The sequence below is a fragment of the Schistocerca gregaria genome, chromosome 3, assembly GCF_023897955.1.
Source record: "Schistocerca gregaria isolate iqSchGreg1 chromosome 3, iqSchGreg1.2, whole genome shotgun sequence".
Taxonomy (NCBI): Eukaryota; Metazoa; Arthropoda; class Insecta; order Orthoptera; family Acrididae; genus Schistocerca; species Schistocerca gregaria.
In genome coordinates, this window is record NC_064922.1 from 432,566,087 (window position 1) to 432,584,069 (window position 17,983).

At 40.4% G+C, this 17,983-nt stretch overlaps 1 protein-coding gene across 1 annotated transcript in view; it reads right to left on the reverse strand.

Moving 5' to 3' along the window:
* Nucleotides 1–1,441: 1,441 nt before the first annotated feature.
* LOC126354625 (solute carrier family 22 member 7-like) overlaps nucleotides 1,442–17,983 on the reverse strand; it is a 110,469-nt gene continuing 93,927 nt past the window's right edge. Inside the window, exons 7-9 of the mRNA XM_050004392.1 lie at nucleotides 5,790–6,004; nucleotides 5,411–5,598; nucleotides 1,442–1,962 (exon numbers count right to left, since the gene is read on the reverse strand). Coding sequence (XP_049860349.1) covers nucleotides 1,759–1,962; nucleotides 5,411–5,598; nucleotides 5,790–6,004 — 607 coding nt within the window. The 3' untranslated portion in view covers nucleotides 1,442–1,758. The remainder of the gene's footprint in view (nucleotides 1,963–5,410; nucleotides 5,599–5,789; nucleotides 6,005–17,983) is intronic.

The following is a 17,983-nucleotide window of genomic DNA, read 5'->3' on the forward strand; positions in this document are numbered from 1 at the left end:
TCAACCAAATCTTCCTCATTTCCCTGTGTCCTTACCTGGTACGGTCTCCTTAAATTTCGTTTTCCCAGAATTCGCTGTTTCAGGAAACATACGTCTATAAATTCTTTTTATATCTGTCCCATTCATTATTACTGTCATAGTCATTGTTATTACTATTTGTCTTATTTAAATTGTTGTTTCTTAAGAAACTACGATATAAAAGAGGTAGTGTATGTGTGAAGCCTTGGTTCGGTGTATGAGAAGACCTGAAGGTCCTAATCAGAACAGGTTAAATAAACAAATAAAATAAAAATATTCGAAGATATTCAATTTTTTATCCTGGTGATTAGTATGAGTTACTCCAAACAAAAATCAGCAAATTTTTGCATAGAAGTTCCCTGAATGATTGCGGAAGAAGTGGTACCCAGGACCACTCAACTTCTTACATAAATAGATTATCGAGGCTACAACTACTCGGGAAGCTAAAATGGCATACTACAAATACAAAAATTAAGCCATACTCTTCAGAACACAGGCGTTCAGGTATGTGCTCACCAGGCTGTTTTTAACTACAGATCACAAAAATAAACTGAACGGAAATCAGTATAGTAAATACGAAGCAAAAAACTGCCCTTCCCATTGCCTGAGTGTTTTCCTTAAGACGAACACATTAAACACCAATAGTGGCCAAAGTGAAATTACACAGATTTGACGTTCAGTTGTTATCATTCCAGCTACCACACTGAGAAGTCATCCAGAAAACCTCTCAGTGTTCGTCTGTGAGTACCTTCTAGATCTTTTAATAATTTCCGGGTATGCAGCCGGATCCCGTCGACATTCTGCCACGATGTTTCGGCCCAGAGACGTCCGGCTGCATACCCGGAAATTATTAGAAGAACAAATACGCCGGGAAAATTTCAGAAGTCACCTTCTAGATCTACCTACACTATTACTACTAAAGTTTTTATTACGAGTTTTGGTAATGTCTCTGTTTTGTCGTTAATATATTTGTGTGGTGGATGTCTTCGTTTTCCATTGTCAAAATTGTTTTCTATGTGTTAAATCATGGTATTCTGTAAGTATAATTTCGTAGACATATTAGCCTCAAAAGTAGGATACAACAGTTGTAAACGAGTGAAAATCTATATGAAATTGAGAATGGGCCAAGAAAGGGAAGGGGTGGGAGGGAATTAGTGACTTCCAGCCACATATGGCATTGTGGGAACGCAATGGCGGAAGTTGAAAATTTGTGCCATACCGGAACTCGACCCCGGATTTACCGATTTTCATAAGCGGTGGCCGTTATCGCTTCGGCCTGACCGACTCAAATTTCCAACTCATCGCACGCTGCAGCGCATTGCAACTGCACTGAAGCAAACGTCAGGGTACAATGTCTGCCAGACCGACACCACTCAGATACTGGTATATACATGTGAAAATGTAGAAAAATAATAATAAAATATAATAAGAAACCAAAGACAAAACTGTGACACTTTAATAAATGTAACATGGTTTGCATGGTCTACAGTATAAACCGCTGGAACAGTCAGGTTTGTGTTCTACCTGTTCTCAATCTGTAACTACCTCTTTTGTGCATGTAATTGTTTCATATGATCACATTTCCATTATACCACTTAAATCGTTGTCGTATTATCATTTCCAGTTCGAAATGCTCTCATTTTGTGTACACATTTGTCTCGTCACAAAATTTCTTTAATCATTTTTCGTTCAACGTTTCCCGAAACACTTTCCAGAGATCATCTCCTGGGCATCAAAATTCTATAACGTCGTGTTTTCTGATTCCTTTGACTTTCTGCTTGGAAGACTCCAGTACTTTTGCTTCTTTCCAAAGAGTGAAATATCTTGGTTTGTCTCCGGAAGATTCTCATTAAATGACTCCGGCACAAATGACATCAAAACAGACATAATTAGGGTCACAGCTGCTAGTACGCCGAATACGATGTACATTCCATAAGTTTTTCCCTGTAGAAAAAGAAGTCAACGTCATATACTCGCATCTAAATAATATCTATGTTTAACAGTATTTTATCTGATGAAAATACAGATATAAACAAAAACAGTACACAAACACGCTTGTTGTTGTTAGTGGTCATAATGTATGAGGAACTCCAAGTATGTTGAATGACTCAATAATATATTAATGATTTCGTAATATTAAATGTTAGCACCTATTAGAGCTAGTTTTATCAATGCCAAAATAACAAGTGTTTTTAAACCTGAGTATCACTGATACAAGTTTTTTTATATCACTGTATCTCTAACCAGATTGTACATGTGACACACAAAAGTGTTTAGCTCTTTTCGATGACTGCTGAAGAAAGGAATACGACAAAGAAACAGACTTCATGGCTATTCAGCCAAGAGTTCTACAAAAATATTGGAAGTGTGAGAATCATGTCCTACTGGTGTCAACGTCAAGAAACAACTGCTGCCACATTATGCACTGAGGGAAGTACCAGAAAATCTAGAATTACAAAACAACGCAGATTTGAATAGTTAATACTGAAACGAGCAGTGTTAGCAACATGGGAGATGATTTCGTGAAAAAAATCGACAATAATAAATCTGGAAATCAGAGAATCGTAAAATCGATGAAAGAAAACGGAATGATAGGAGGAAATGAAATAATGTTAATGCACATACTGGGAGAAATCGTCACCATGAACAATAGTATGATAAGGATAACACGCGTATTGTGTCTAGATTGAATAGAAGCACAGTGCAATCTATGAAATGGACAGACACATGCCAAAGAGCAAATAGAAAATAACAGCCATAACAGGAATGGTAAGTAATTAAAGGAAAGCATAGATTCACAGAACTATTTAAATGATGTGAAGCTATTATGCAGAAGATTTGTTTGAACCTCATAATGAAGAATGCGAAAGAAATGAATTAGAGGAATAAGTAGAAGCAGAAGAGTACAAACAGTGTGTGACGAGTGGTATGGTGCAAATATCACTAAAGAGCAAGTTAAAAAATACATGTCAGATCTCAGGAAAAGAAAGACGGGGGCTGGTCATACCACACGTTACAAAAGATGTTGAAGAATTTAGGAGATGCCATACATACACTGTATATACTCTACACGAAATTCCCGAGGAAACGTACTCAAGAAAGTACGGTCCTCAAACCGACAAACCAGAATAGCGGAGAGTAGTATTGTGGTCGCTTTCGGACGTGGGGAGCCGAGCCAGCCCCAGGTCGACGATACAAAGCAGTACAAATATTGCAGAACTACTCTGCTACACATAATTATAGGATCACTTTTTCTAAATCAAGTCATTGTCTTTATATTTCGATGAATCAATATGAAACTTTGCGCAGAGATGTCTACAGCCTTCCCGTGCAATAGTGCAAAAGCGTGGCGCCCTGTAAGGTCAGCCTCTGGCTCGACACCGCTTCAAATAACTAGGTGCCGACAAATGTGAAAAACAGGCCAAAGACCAAACTTTCATGTGAGGTGCAAGAATCGACACGAAAAGGCCTCAGGGGGAGGCATAAAGTGTGTTACACCGCCCATTTGCTTGGGGCACTGATTCCCACACATATTCGTAGTCGAAAACGATATTTCTCAGTGCGATGAGCAACAAAACGATGATCTTGACAGCCTTTGGGATTGTTGACAACCCAGGAGGTTTCAGACCTTCTGTACGGAAATTGTGGTGCTGTGTCCCCACTGAACGAGATCGTAGCCCTTTGGAGTGCAAGTCGAGCGTCATCTTTGCTCTCGTCTACAGGTTGGAACCACTAAGAACCGTTTCAAGCCATTCGACGAAATTTGAACGTGAAGCAGGAAAGGGTGGTTATGCATTTTCATCCTTCATGTTCTGTTTCGTCCTGTTGTGGCATTGCAGGGGAAGTACGACATTGATGTGTGTTTGAATAAAACGGCAAAGAATCACTGTAACACAGCCTAGTTTGGCGGCCTCAGTGCGACCCGCGCATATTTATCGACACTTTTAATAACATGCCGTTATAGAGAAAACTTTCGAAGTAGTCCTAGGGGTCTGCACGCGGAAATCACTTGACGCACTTCCAATTCCAATTGTCTGGTTTTTGAAAAAGTGATTTCTTAATTGTGTTGTACGGTGCCGTTCTGAAATATGTGTAAAGCTTTGCATTTTGCTTCTTTGATTTGAGGACATTACTTCTTCTTTCCCTGTTACCTTTTAATTGTGTTGTGCAGTATATTTGTAATATGTCTTCCACTAACAAAATATGGAATATGCATGAAGAATGAACAAACCATCAGAAGATAATTTGAATCTAGCATACGATAGGACCAAGGAACAAGATTTAGAGCATCAGGATATAGAGCAGATGAAAAGCTTATGCAAGGCTAATCGAGTTATTATGAAAATGCCATTGTTTTAATAAAATGAAAAATAATCTTAGAAATATTAAATTAATTAGTAATAGAGTGTAAGGACAGGAGATTAACAAGAAAACTATATGTAAAATAGGGAGAAACGCTGAAACTCGAGCCTGAATAATTTGATACATTAGTTATTAGAGATGTGTGATATAGGGTTGTTCAACTACTCTAGGTCTGTTTAGTATTTTCTCAATGACCTCGAACAACCTAGTGAAAATGAGTGTACGACGAGACAAAGTGAAAGCTATTAAATATGCACATGATTACGTGTTAACCGAAAGCAAAGAAGATCTTTAAAAAACAGTGGGGACAATTCGAGAAATAGGGTAAAGAATTTGAATTTTTATAAACTTGTGCAAACCAAAACTAATGAAAAAACAGCGAAATAATTAAAACAGTTGGAGGACAGATATTTGAAGATGTGAAATGCTTCACATAAGAAGCATTCTTGTAGAAGATGGAAGCTGTGATAGAGAAGTTGAAAAAGGACAGGAAACGAAAAAGAACACTCCAGAAAATGCAACGCTTACTAATAACAAGGGCAATAACAATGACTGCAAGAAAGAGATTACGAAAACTATTTTGACTGTAGTTAACTAAGGCTCAGAAACTTTGATAATACGGAAAAAAGACCAGAGATATTGAGAAAGGTTTGAAATCTGTTTCGTGCTGACGCTGTAGTTTCCCTAATGAATGATGGTGATATAATTATTTATTATTTTTTGGTAGATGAAGTCTAATCAACCTGGCTGAAATTGTGACTTTGCTTATGAGGAGAACACAAGTATAGTAGCCTTAAAAATATGCAAATATGAAATTCATTTGTCTTGCCTGCCATTTTTAAATCGTGATTTTCAGCTATCATCAGTGAGGTTTTACACAGTTGATGAGTTTACGTTAACAACAGACAGTAGTTTTTACATTTCAGATAAGCCACGTTTATGTCACAGTGCATCCAAAAAATGATACTGCATGAATCTGTATACGTACTATCGTAACTTTTTTTAAGCAAATAACTATCTGCGTACATACCAAGTGAGCAATATAAGGTGGAACACTCATAATACATTGGACAAAGGCATATTCAATTGCGATGCCTATCTGGCGTAAACTCGTTGGATGTAATTCCAAGCTCTGCAGGTTGGTGAGTGAATGTGAAGTGTTACAGCAAAGCAGTAGAACCAGGCACAGTGTCGTTATGATCCACTGGGCTGAAGATGCTGGAAAAGTGTAACTCTATTAACTTAACACAATGATAAATATGTACGTGTTAAAGAAATTTCAAAAAAAAAAAAAAAAAGAAATGCATCGAGAGTGCAATCTATTAAAATTACATGCTAACTTCCCCTACAGATATTTGTAAGCAATTTGTGATAAGAAACGTGGAAGAAATTATTAAACCATGAGATACCTGCGGTTAAGCATACGAGAATGATGCACAAGCAACCTGCAGCCAGTAGTACGAGACAGTGTGTTATCCGTCTCCCAAACCTGTTTCCGACAGCGTGAGCCGCATATGAAGCAGCCAGTTGCAGGGATCCTTGTCCGAAGTATGCAACAAAAGGATTCGCGCCGAAACTTTTGTTGGTAAAAAGTAGAGTGAATACAATAAATCCAGCAGCTGACCTGTAAAATGTAAATATTGAAATTTGTTACCCTAATTAGTTTAAACATTGAAATTATTCTGGTTGAGTGCAGTATTTTTAATGTTCATGTTTATCATCACACGACCAGAGAACTTGTTTGTGTAGCACTTGTACAATAAAACCACGGTAATTCGATTTAAATGGGATCAGGTAGAACTCGGATTTGGGAAAACTCAAATTACGCGACTAGTGACAACTTTGGAGACCTTTTATTTAAAAATTTAATTAGAACTTGATGTTCGCAGTATTAACTTAGATCATGTTATCAGTGATAATGATTAAATAAAACTGCCTTATCTGTATTATTTGCGACCGGTTTCGCCGTGTTGCGCTAAAGTCATGACACAAAAGATCTGGTTGCCGTATGTAATATTAAAGAGTAAATCCAAAAACACTGATCATAAGCAATCTACTGACTGCCTGGCGGAAGCATGACCAACAGGCATGGCATGCTGCGTGCGTCTGTTCATAGCAGCGCCGTCCCACCATCCTTGTAGCCGTATAACGTCAGGTGTCGCCACCACTTTATGTTGCTCCACGTAGCTCATTGCTAATCCTTTAATCGCGTCATTTCATCACTACGACTCACTTTGTTGGCATCGAAGAGATGATCCCAAATGATTTAGGGTTTAACGACACATTGTAGAGATTGAGCACTGGATGTAGTAGAATCACAAGGTCTTCACCTGTAAACTGCCTTAGGTAACAATTTCTGGATTTGGCACAACATCCTCCTGCTAAAATGTAGTCTTAGAATCACGTTGAGCCTCAGTCATATGGTATGTCAGCAATTATTGCTAATCTTAGACTTAAAATTTACGATTTGTTAATTATGTGCGTGATTTTATTTCAATACACCTCTTAATTTTCTTTAGTTATAAAGCCACTAAAGCGACATGGCTGAAAGAAACGAAGAAATGGAAAAATAAATGAACGTCGGAAGGAAAAGATCACGTTATACAAAAGAAAAAAAATAATTTCAGGAGAATTTAAAAGCAACAAGGTCAAAATTTAGAATGAAAACAGAATCTGCGTGTTAAATGCAGAAGAGAGAGCAGACATGGCAAAAGACGTTGACGTCCTCTGTGAGAAGGAATAGTTGTCTCCTACAGTGACATGATAATAAACAGGCGATAATCCGGATGATGTAAGAATCCAGTGTGAGAGCCGATGTTTCACAGTGATTTGGAAGAACTGGGACCAGACGAGGCAGGAACACTAAATAATATTTCTTCGTAAGTTCTAAAAAGTAAAAATCAAATGATTATTCGAGTTCGCGTGTAAAAGTATGGTAATGATGATCGCAAATTCCAAAGAATATGGGTCACACAGTCATGAAGGTAACGCGAGATCGCACAAACAGATTGACGTCTCATGAATTGAAGTTGATGACCAGAATAACACAGAAAGAAAAAAATTAAAAAATAAGTACCTGGCAGATGGCAGATTTGGCTTTAAGCAAACTAAGGCTTGAGGGTGGAATTTTCGACATTATGCTTGCTGACTGAAGCAATGGTCCTGAAAAATGAAAATATTTTCTAAGGATTTGTCGACCTAGGAAAAGCGTTCGACAATGTAAAGTTATGCAAGAGCTTAGAAATATCCAGGAAACAGGTATATGTTGTGAGGGAGGACCATAATACACAATTGTACTAGAAAAATATAGAAGAAAAGAGTATGGACTTCAAACACAAGTGGCAGGATTAGATAGAGTGTAATGCATTAATGCAGTATTTCTATTATTCTTTTGAACATGTATATTGAGGAAGCAATGTATAAATAAACGTAAGGTTCAGAAATCAGATTAAAACTTAAGAGTGACAGAATGTCGAAGGAGTAGGAATTATTTTTTAACGTTCCGTCGACAAACAACTCAATAGAGATGGAGTACAAGCTCGGATCAGGGTAGGATGAGGAAGGAAATCGTCTGTGCCTTTTCAGAGGTATCATCCCGGCATTTCCTGAAGCGATTTAGGGAAATTACGAAGTATCTAAATCAAAGGAATCACACGCGGGTTCGAATCGTCGTCCTCCCGAATGCGAGTGCAGTGTGTTAACTACTACTTCGTCGCGCTCGGTGAAAAAATATCAGTAATAATATTTGCTACAGAAGTTTGTCGCTTCGAAAAAAGTGGAGATCAATTTCATGATCCGCTGAATGGGGTGAACAGCCTACTGCGCTGACAAATTTCGGTTGACAATAGCCAGGGAAAAAAATGGCTCTGAGCACTATGGGACTTAACATCTATGGTCATTAGTCTCCTAGAACTTAGAACTACTTAAACCTAACTAACCTAAGGACACCACACAACACCCAGCCATCACGAGGCAGAGAAAATCCCTGACCCCGCCGGGAATCGAACCCGGGCACCCGTTCGTGGGAAGCGAGAACGCTACCGCACGACTAGCCAGGAAAACAGAAATATAATGCATGTTGCCCGAACTAAAGTGCACAGGAAAGTAAACCAGGAGAGGCGAAGACATTATTGCCCTCCAAAAGGAACCGATATAATCGAATATAGGTTTTAATTTGAGAAAGAAATTCCTGAGAACGTACGTCTGGCACGAAGGTAGTACGGAGCTAAATCATGGCCTGTGAGAAAAGTGAATAATTCTGTCTGCTGTAAATTATAATTCACTCAGTTACTCAGAATAATCGGCTAGGAAAGGAGCATGTGAAAACTTTTACACAGAAGAAAACATGGTAATCTCCACAATAGAACAATGAGCCGTTGAGAGGAAACACACAGTTAAGAACGTTGGGGGTAAGTATTACTTTAAAGTAGAGAGTTTGGCAAAGGAGAGGAATTCGAAGCGTGCTGCATCAGACCCTTGCGTAGACTAACGATCAAAAATGCCGAATAATAATAAAACAGCAGAAGACAAAAAATTATCGTCTGACGCGTAGCGCACACATCTTGCGCAGCCTGCTTGTCGATTTCGCTGTTTATTTCTCCTGGCAGATTCTCGTTTGGCCTCACGTAAGCTTGTGGAGCCAGTTCTAGAAACTGGTACATCATAAGTAACCAACAGTGATGTGCTACAACATCACGAGCACTGCCCTCTACTAGAATGAAGACCGTCTGGTGGCGTTGGGACCCAGGGCCCAGTGAAGTGGTAAGGAAAATGTATAAGTGGAGAGGAGACAAACAGGAAATCATTCTATGGACGATATGCGCCACAAATGGGGAAATCCAATGACATAAGCCACTTGCACAAAGGACGTATTCTTATGGACCAGCGCCTGGGATCGAGCATCTCATATACGGCGACACTGGGGAGCTATTCGGGTACTACTGTCTGGAGCATCTATGGAAAGCAGTTGAATGGTGGTGAAAGCAAGAGTAAGCGACAAGGTGTGGGACCTCTGAGCCTCGTCAAGGTACGTGGATGTCTGTGGTTGCCTGCTCTGTAAAGCTTGTTAGCGGACATCTGCAGCTTATCTGATGACAGAGTAAAATTGCTGGTGCAGGCCCGAGTGTTTCGTTGTAGCCTGTTTATCGTAAAAGTTGTTCAACAGCGGGCTCCAGCAGATCTGAGTCCGACGTAACACACATGGGACGCTCTCGGGAGCCAGGCCCTCACGCAGAAGATACTGGTCAGTAATTCACAGGCACTGAGTGACCTCTGAGTAGACATCGGTTGCCACATACCTCCGGAAAGCTACCCAATATTAATGGAATTCATGCCATACGGAATAAAAAAATGGTTCAAATGGTTCTGAGCACTATGGGACTTAACATCTATGGTCATCAGTCCCCTAGAAATTAGAACTACTTAAACCTAACTAACCTAAGGGCAGCACACAACACCCAGCCGTCACGAGGCAGAGAAAATCACTAACCCCATCGGGAATGGAACCCGGGCGTGTGAAGCGAGAACGCTACCGCACGACCACGAGATGGGGGCCCATACGTAATAGCTATTACGTTGTTTATTAAGTCGCAAGAAACAAACGTCGAGCCTACAGTCCAGATGAGGTCGATGCTGGGCACTAGACTTCTGGTAAGCTCAGAAGCTGTAATATTGAGACAACTCGTGAAAATTTTGACAATACATTACGTCACCCTAGAGCCAAGTAACAGAAGGAACATCAACATATCCCCACAGCTTGTGATCCTCTTTTGTGGGTACGTTTCCACAGTAATGGAAGAACATGCTTTAATCTCTGTATGTATGCCTCAATCGGATCTCTGCATTTTCCATGCATATTATCAAAATAAGTTGATAAATTCGTTTGTGTCTATATGTGCATGTTCCACATCACCTACTAAACCACTGAACTGATTTCAACCAACTTTGTACACTTATCCCTTATTGACAGAAAACAATCGCTGTGGGGATAAGAAACATCTGCCTAGTACAGTTCAGGAGATATGACGTCAGAAATGTGAGATACGTGGTAAACTGCCTCACAGTGCATGACGTTTGAAATTACTGTATTACCTATACGCTACTTATTCTATTTGCAATACTTTTCACAGACAGTATTCACATTTACACCTAAATGCATCTAAAAATTATACCATGGTACCACAGATATCTGAGGATAAATGACATAACAAACACTGAAATGCGTGAATAAATGCCACAGCACATATGAAGTTTTAATACATATTTTACTCTTTACTACTAAGGCACTCCTTCAGTCGAGTCAACTTAAGAAAATCCCTGGAACCACGCAGCGCTTACGACCGATATCAACTGCGAAGGGCAAACGGCTGTAGGCGAAAACAGTAGCCATTTATACAGTAGCCTTTTATTATGAAGGTGTTTTCACAAATACATGGAAAAGAAGCTTTTTCCATGTTACACAACAAAGTTCATTTTTTTCTCTTCTTCTCTAATATAAAGTTGACAAAATTATTGAGTGGGCAATGCAGTTAGTATTATAGATAAAAATGGGTTTACCTACATGTGTATGAATGTATGTATGTGTGTTCCACACCTCCTCCTAAACCAATGGATCGATAAAACAAACTCGGTTAACATATCATTTACTGCCCAGAGAGAAACGTTGGGGGTAAGAACCACCAAGCAATCAAAGGGGTGGGAGTGAAGGTGAAAAGGCCGTGTATCCACGAAGCGCCATTACCTGTACTTTAGTCACTCAGTTCTTGGAAATGATAGCACGTTGTAACTTACAACGAAGTTTACTCACAATTTCAAGGATTAAACAAAATTATCCTCGGTGATAACCACCACAAAATGATGAAAGGAAAAACGTTTATCGCTTGCTTCATTTTTATCGTTCATGCCATAAAACTGCGGCATGATGCATCATGTTTTGCCTTAATACGTTACTCTAGCTGTATTCGTGACCATTTTACGGACAGTATTCACATATACCGCTTACTGTAACGGAAAAAGTGTGTCATTGTACACCACATACTTCAGGATGATAAAAATTATAATTTCGGGTGTCATAGTGCGCTGGCATAGGTCTTTCTATTGGATGCTACTTCGGCGACTTGTATTTCATAATCTACTCCAGCCATCCAATTTTAACGTGGAATCCGAACCATGTGTGGTTTCTGGCGATTCCTCGCGCCGTTCACAGGTGAAGGATAGGTTAAAACGCAGACTGAAGAATCCATGGTCCGACAGGGATCCGATCCCACGATCGCTCGGTTTCCAGGTAGGCATTTTACCTTTTCTCTTTCATGTTATCAGTCATTGTTTTCGACATTTGGTCTACACGGACGTCTGATGACATACCTTTAAGTTTGTCGTCGAATACTTCATTAGTTCTTTTTTTTTCTTTAATTACGGAGGACAGCCAGCCCTCTGATGGAACACTCAGGGCTACCGTGCGGGCGACGGCATATACCAAGCATATGACGTCACAAACACTGAGATGCGTAAAAAACTGCCGCATCATGCATGGCGTTTTAATGTATTACTTCCTTAGTACTATATTCAGAGTACATTTCGCTGACAGTAGTCACATATATCACTGGTTGTACCTGCAAAATTGTAAGAGTGTGTAGCGCATATTTGAAGACATACGACATCAAAAACACTGAATTCCGTGATAACTAAACTGCTGGAAAAATTCGATAGAGATACAGGAGAAGTATGTGTACAAATACGCGTTAAATGTGTGTGAAATATATTTAACATGTGTGTAGCCGGGAAATCAATGGGTGTGAAGCTCATCCTAAAACCCTGGAACGATTTCTACCAAATTTCGTACTCATACTAGTTACGATTTGGAAAAAAATACTGTGAAGGTAAGGACCACCAGCCTCCAATATGGGCGAGCACAATAGTTTGGAGAGAGATGAGGGTAGGGTGGTTGGAGGAGATGGACATACAGCGAGGAGGTGCAGAGACAAGAGCAGGAGATAGACAGAGAAAGGAAAGAAGGAAATCGACAGAAATGAGTGAAGGAAGAGATTGGCAGGGAGGGAGAGGATGTGGAGGAGATGAAAAGAGAGAGAAGGAGGAGGGAATGGACAGAGAAAGGGGAGAGGAGGAGATGAACAGAGAAATGAAAGAGGAGAGGAACTGGGAGAGTGGAGAGGAGGTGGACAGCGAGAGTGAGGAATAATCATAGGCAATGGAGGACAACGTGGAAAACAGTACTGGCGTAACAGAAGCGGAGTAGTATATTTACAACGAAAGGAGAAAACAAGATAACAGACATAAACAACGTTCAAGTTTTGCACAGGTAGAACTCCGGACATAAATGTCGAAATCGGACTCTCAATTTGCCCTTTTCAGGCCCCAATGTGTATTTTGCACCTGTTATTCATGCTTACTATTAAACTGTTGACGAGTCCTTGGGGGATATCGTCCCACTCCTCTCTCTAGGTGGTTTGCAGTTCTTGCACGGTTCGGGAAGGGGTGCTCGTTGAGAAACACATCTTCCAAGAGCATCTCAGGCACTCTCCATAACATTCAGATCTGGGGAGTATGTAGGCCTTTCCATATGCTCAATATCTTCACTTCCCAGTGTGTCCGACACCTCAGCAGTCCTGTGCGGGCTGGCATTGTCATCCATCAACGGAAAGTCGGGATCTACCACACCACTAAACAGAAGAATCCGATAGAATCTCCCTGCAGTACAGCTGTGCTGTAACGGCGTCTCGCACAAAAATACGAAGCGGTATTCGGTCATTGAGCTTAATTCCTGAGCGCACCATAACGCCTTGCCATATCGACGACGTTCATATATATTCTGGGGTGTGTAACGGATTTGTCTGTCCACATTACTTAGTGGTCAGAATTACTTCCCACGGTGAAGCAGAACTGATCGGAGAACATAGCTATGGGCCACTCTTGCTGACCCGAACCAGTATTCTCCTACGCCAACAAATTTTTTCTCGACCTTGGCGTGGTTGAAACAGGATGCGTTTAACAAGCTTCCTAGCATAAAAACCAGTCTGATTTGGTTGTCCCGAAATATTTCGGGCAGGGACGTCTACCAGTAACGGTTTCAAGGTCAGCATTGATCGGCCAGCAGTGATATGTCTGTTCGTCCGCCCCTTCCCGCCACTAGCGCGACGTATCAATCCTTTTGCCGTGTGGTGGCATGGCATGCTTTTGCACAGCATTTTCAATTACAGCGGCCTTTTCTCAACGGCGAGATAACACTTTTGGACACTCCCATCTCTGTGGTCAGAAGTCGTTGAACCGTGCAGCTCATCACCAAGATCGAAAGCAATCCAGCGTTGCGGTACCAGGGAACGTCGCATTAATAGGTTCCACAATAACCTTCGTCAAACACTGTACTGCATGAACTGTCGAATGCGTGGAGAGAGTTCGTGCGCAGGATTCATTGCAGTTAACTCGTCGTGCTCTCTGGATTTCCTTTTACTATCATTGGTCGGATGCTACGTAGCAGTTCTCAGGTGTTTCGTAGCAGCTGTCAGTTGATCCGTAGTATTTGACAGTTCTTCCTTAACAAGTGCCAGTTGTTCCATAGCAACTCTTAAGCAATCTAATATTATGGAGCGTGAGTCACGTAAGACGTAACACCTTTTTTTTTCGTGAATGGTTGCACATATCGAAGCTCGGTTTTCCGCAGTTGTTAGAGCGAGGACGAGCATGTACGCTTCTGTTTAGTTAATGTTTTTAGTGCTGGTATGAGCGGAAATATGGAAGTACGTTTGTTAAATAAAGCCCTATACTTTTTATGACTGCATTCGATAGCTCTTAAGAAGACAATTACAGTGACATGGTGTTAATTTTGTCTTTGAAACATGTAGTAAAAGAAATCGCATCTCAGATCTGACAGCGTATTTGTATACCGTAAGGTAGGCCTACACGACGAGAATAAAGCTGTACTTGCCCTTTAGACAACTTACGACCTAGATGCCGGTTAATTTACGAGTGCTGTATATGGAAATACCACATAGGTTAGAATCTAGCGTATCACAAAGGGCTTAGGAAAACTATTTCACATTTGTGTGTCCTCCCAGATTTATGTGAGGTGAAACAAACAAATCAACTGTTCATTCTTCAAAAATATAGAAGTTTTATACACTAAGAAAAGCAGCTACTGTGTAAAATACCGACATTTTAGAAGAAAGATTTTACCTATCTTTTCCTGTACGTGGTTGTGTGCTTCTTAAAGGTAAAATATATGCTGTCAAACAACTGTCTCTGCCTACATTACTCTAAATTATTTCATATGGGATACGTTCTTTGAGTGCGCCCCAAAGAAAAAAAAATCAGGAGGAATCAAATCGGGGGACCTCGTATGGAACAGAATTTCGTTCTATCCAGTGTCCAGGGCAGTTCGCACTCGATATTTGCATTGCAGCACGGGACGAGTGAGTAGAACAACCGTCGTCTTGCACCCAAATACACTGTCGAATATCCAGTGGTACCACTTCTAGAAGAACTGGCAGAATGTTCGTCAAAAAGCGTGTGTACGAATGTAAATTTAGAACGCCTGACATGAAATAAGGTTCCACAATGTAACTTCCTATGGTGTCGCACCATTCGTTAACTCTTCTCGACCTTTGATGTTGTACCTGCCGAAGACAGTGGAGATTTTCAACTGCCAAGTAGTGCATGTTCGTAAGCGTTGCTTCATCGGTAACGTGCACACGTTGGATAAACGTAGGTTCGCCTCACAGTTGCTGAAGGGAAACCTACAAAATTCTGTTAGACGTTCGAAATCACGGACGTCGAGTGCCTCATGTAGTGACGGATGAGAGGGATCGAAATTCTGTCGGTGCAGGATGCAAATGACTCTCGTCTGCCTAATCCCATATTCCTTGACAATACATCTCGTTCCACTGTGTGGATTCATTAGCGTCATAGCCAGAAGAGCTTCTTCGTGTTCTCGGTCCGTTGCAGTCTTCTTTCTTGTCCCCTTTTTGTCATTCAGTCAGCCTGCCAGCACTAGCGTCTTAGTAATTCCCACAACTGCCTTGCGATCAGATTAGATAGCCCTATACAGCATTTCTTTTACAACCACCATACAAAAGTGGTACATCAAAGTTCTCCTTATTGGTGTACATGTATACACGCAACGGATATTGAAGCAGAAAAGAGTGGCCTGCACTACAGACAAGTATACAGACAAATGTGTTGACATTCTGACACAGCGTAGAACGAGAGCTCTGCTTGGTGGTGGGTGGACCGCAAGTGCCGTTTCCTGCCACCGCGCTCTCACGTTCTAGGAGACTCCTCGAATTTGTTAAAGACATGTTTCAACGTCAACATTGAAAAACTCTATATAATTGTAATGGTCTTCACAAGAACTGTCGAATGCAGTTATGAAAAGTATAAGGTTACATTTAAGAAAACGCACTTGCTTCAATATATAACAGCGCTAAAACATTAACCTAAAAAAAATACTTGCCGCTCGACGCATTTGCCGAAAATAGGGTTTCGTTATGTGTAACCATTTACGAAATATAAGGGGTAATACGCCTTACACTACTGACACAGCAGGGTTTCCTTTACGCGATCCGCGTTCCAACAACTACCATGCAAGAGTGAATACCACACAGCTTCGAAACGTTTCAAATATTACACGTAATATTTTTTTTATCGGATCATTGACATTAATACGAGTAACGTCTCTCACCCAGTTTCTTCTGTTTTCTTAAATGAGTTTATGCAAAAGATTGGTAGCAGGTCTTTGTTCTGTATTCTGGGAGTGTTTCCGTTGTAACAACTATTGATATGTAATGTCATCACTATCTAATTACCGCCAAGGCCGGTCTGTTTGCCGTTATATGTGCATGTCCATGGACAGAAACGAGACGGACGTCTCAAAATAAATGCGAGGAACTACTACAGAAAATATCTTGCCTTTATGAATTACTAACGCATTTCGTGGTACCATTCTGTGAGAAAGAGCTTTGACCTTTAAATACCGAGTCTGCGTGACGTTTGTGTAACACTCACCGATTCAATGCGCACAAATGTTTATTAATTGGGTCGCCCCCGACAGCATCTCATACACACCCCCTATGAAAACTTCCGAGCGTTTTATTTTGCGACGTGAAAACACCCTTGAAATTATGAAACAGTCCTTCAAAGAAATATGCATAATGCACTAATGTATTACTACTGTATTCCAAATTAAAATACCAGACTGTGCGCCCAGCGACGAATCAGTTTCACCTGCTACAAAAACCTAATGTGAAGAAGAACGGGTAAGGTGGGGGGGGGGTGAGGAGGGGAGCCAGGAGGGTAGAAATTTGAGAAAACTCCTCCTATTAAAAAACCGGTTGTAACTAAGCTTAATATTTGGATTTTGAACGTCGAAAGGTGAAGAAACATCCATCAGTAGCAATGGTCAAGCAAGTTTAGAGCAATGACACATAGAAAAGCCACAGTTGACGAAGGTGAAGGCAAGACGGCGTTTACTGGAAGGTGGAACGACATGCACAGCCCATTAATTGCATGTACAATCCCAACTTTTAATCATTTTTGTTGTCTTTTTATCACGTTAAGTTTACATTCAGTACCTAGTAATTCCATCCAGCTATACACGATACTATATGAGTGCTGACCTGACAGAAGAAAGGCCATGGGCAGGACAGATCCGTAGCAAAACGCTGATAGTCCAGCATACTTTGAATTACCAAGTAATAGCTGAGAAGTCTGGCGACTCCATGCAACGTCTGCTGGTAGAGAAACATCTCTTAATCTCACTCTCTTGTGTTCTTGATCTCCTCCAGGGCTTAAGCCACCTACCCCTGCCTGTCTTGGACATCATCTCCCTAGAGAGCAGATGCCTTTATTCCATCTGCCGGTTTGTCTCTCGTGTGAGAAGCATCTGCCCTTCGCTCTACTATTTTACTTTCGCTTTCAACTTTCGCCTTCGCCTTCAACTTTCTCATTCGCCTTACAGCCTTAAAAATATCTCTGTTTCCTTAAAATTATCTAAGCTTCTATTTACAAACCCTTGTCACCCATGCGACTCGCATATTGTAAATCTATACCCTTCCTGGAGCTTTCCACAGCAGTCTGAATCGGCAAAAAACCTAGAATTTTTGGATTTTTTTATTTTTTATTTTATTTTTTATTTTTTTTATTTATTTATTTATTTATTTATTTTTTTTTTACTTTCATTCAGCCCCGACAAACCAGTTCCTACATATTTCGCACATTCCATTCGAGCGATCCTGTACAAATATAGGTATGGGAGGTTCAGAAACAGAAAAGTAGGACGAGTTCGATAACAATGAGAAATCAAATACAAAAATAAGGGCTTCCCTAAAGAATGTATCAGAGGAAAAGTTTTAAATCTAGAAATGAGAGAGACGATACCAATTTACAGTCGGGAGGTTAGGGAGCGGGGAGTAAGATTCGAAGGAAGTCCAGTAAAAATTGAAGGGGTAATGGACAAGATGATGGGTTCAGTCAGTTAATGAATATGATGATAAACTAAAAGGACATGGTGAAGCGTACAGAGATTTCACAAGGAATTACCTTAGTTGGGATAAATTTCGGCAGTAAGTAAAAGATTTGCAACGTATGAAATTAT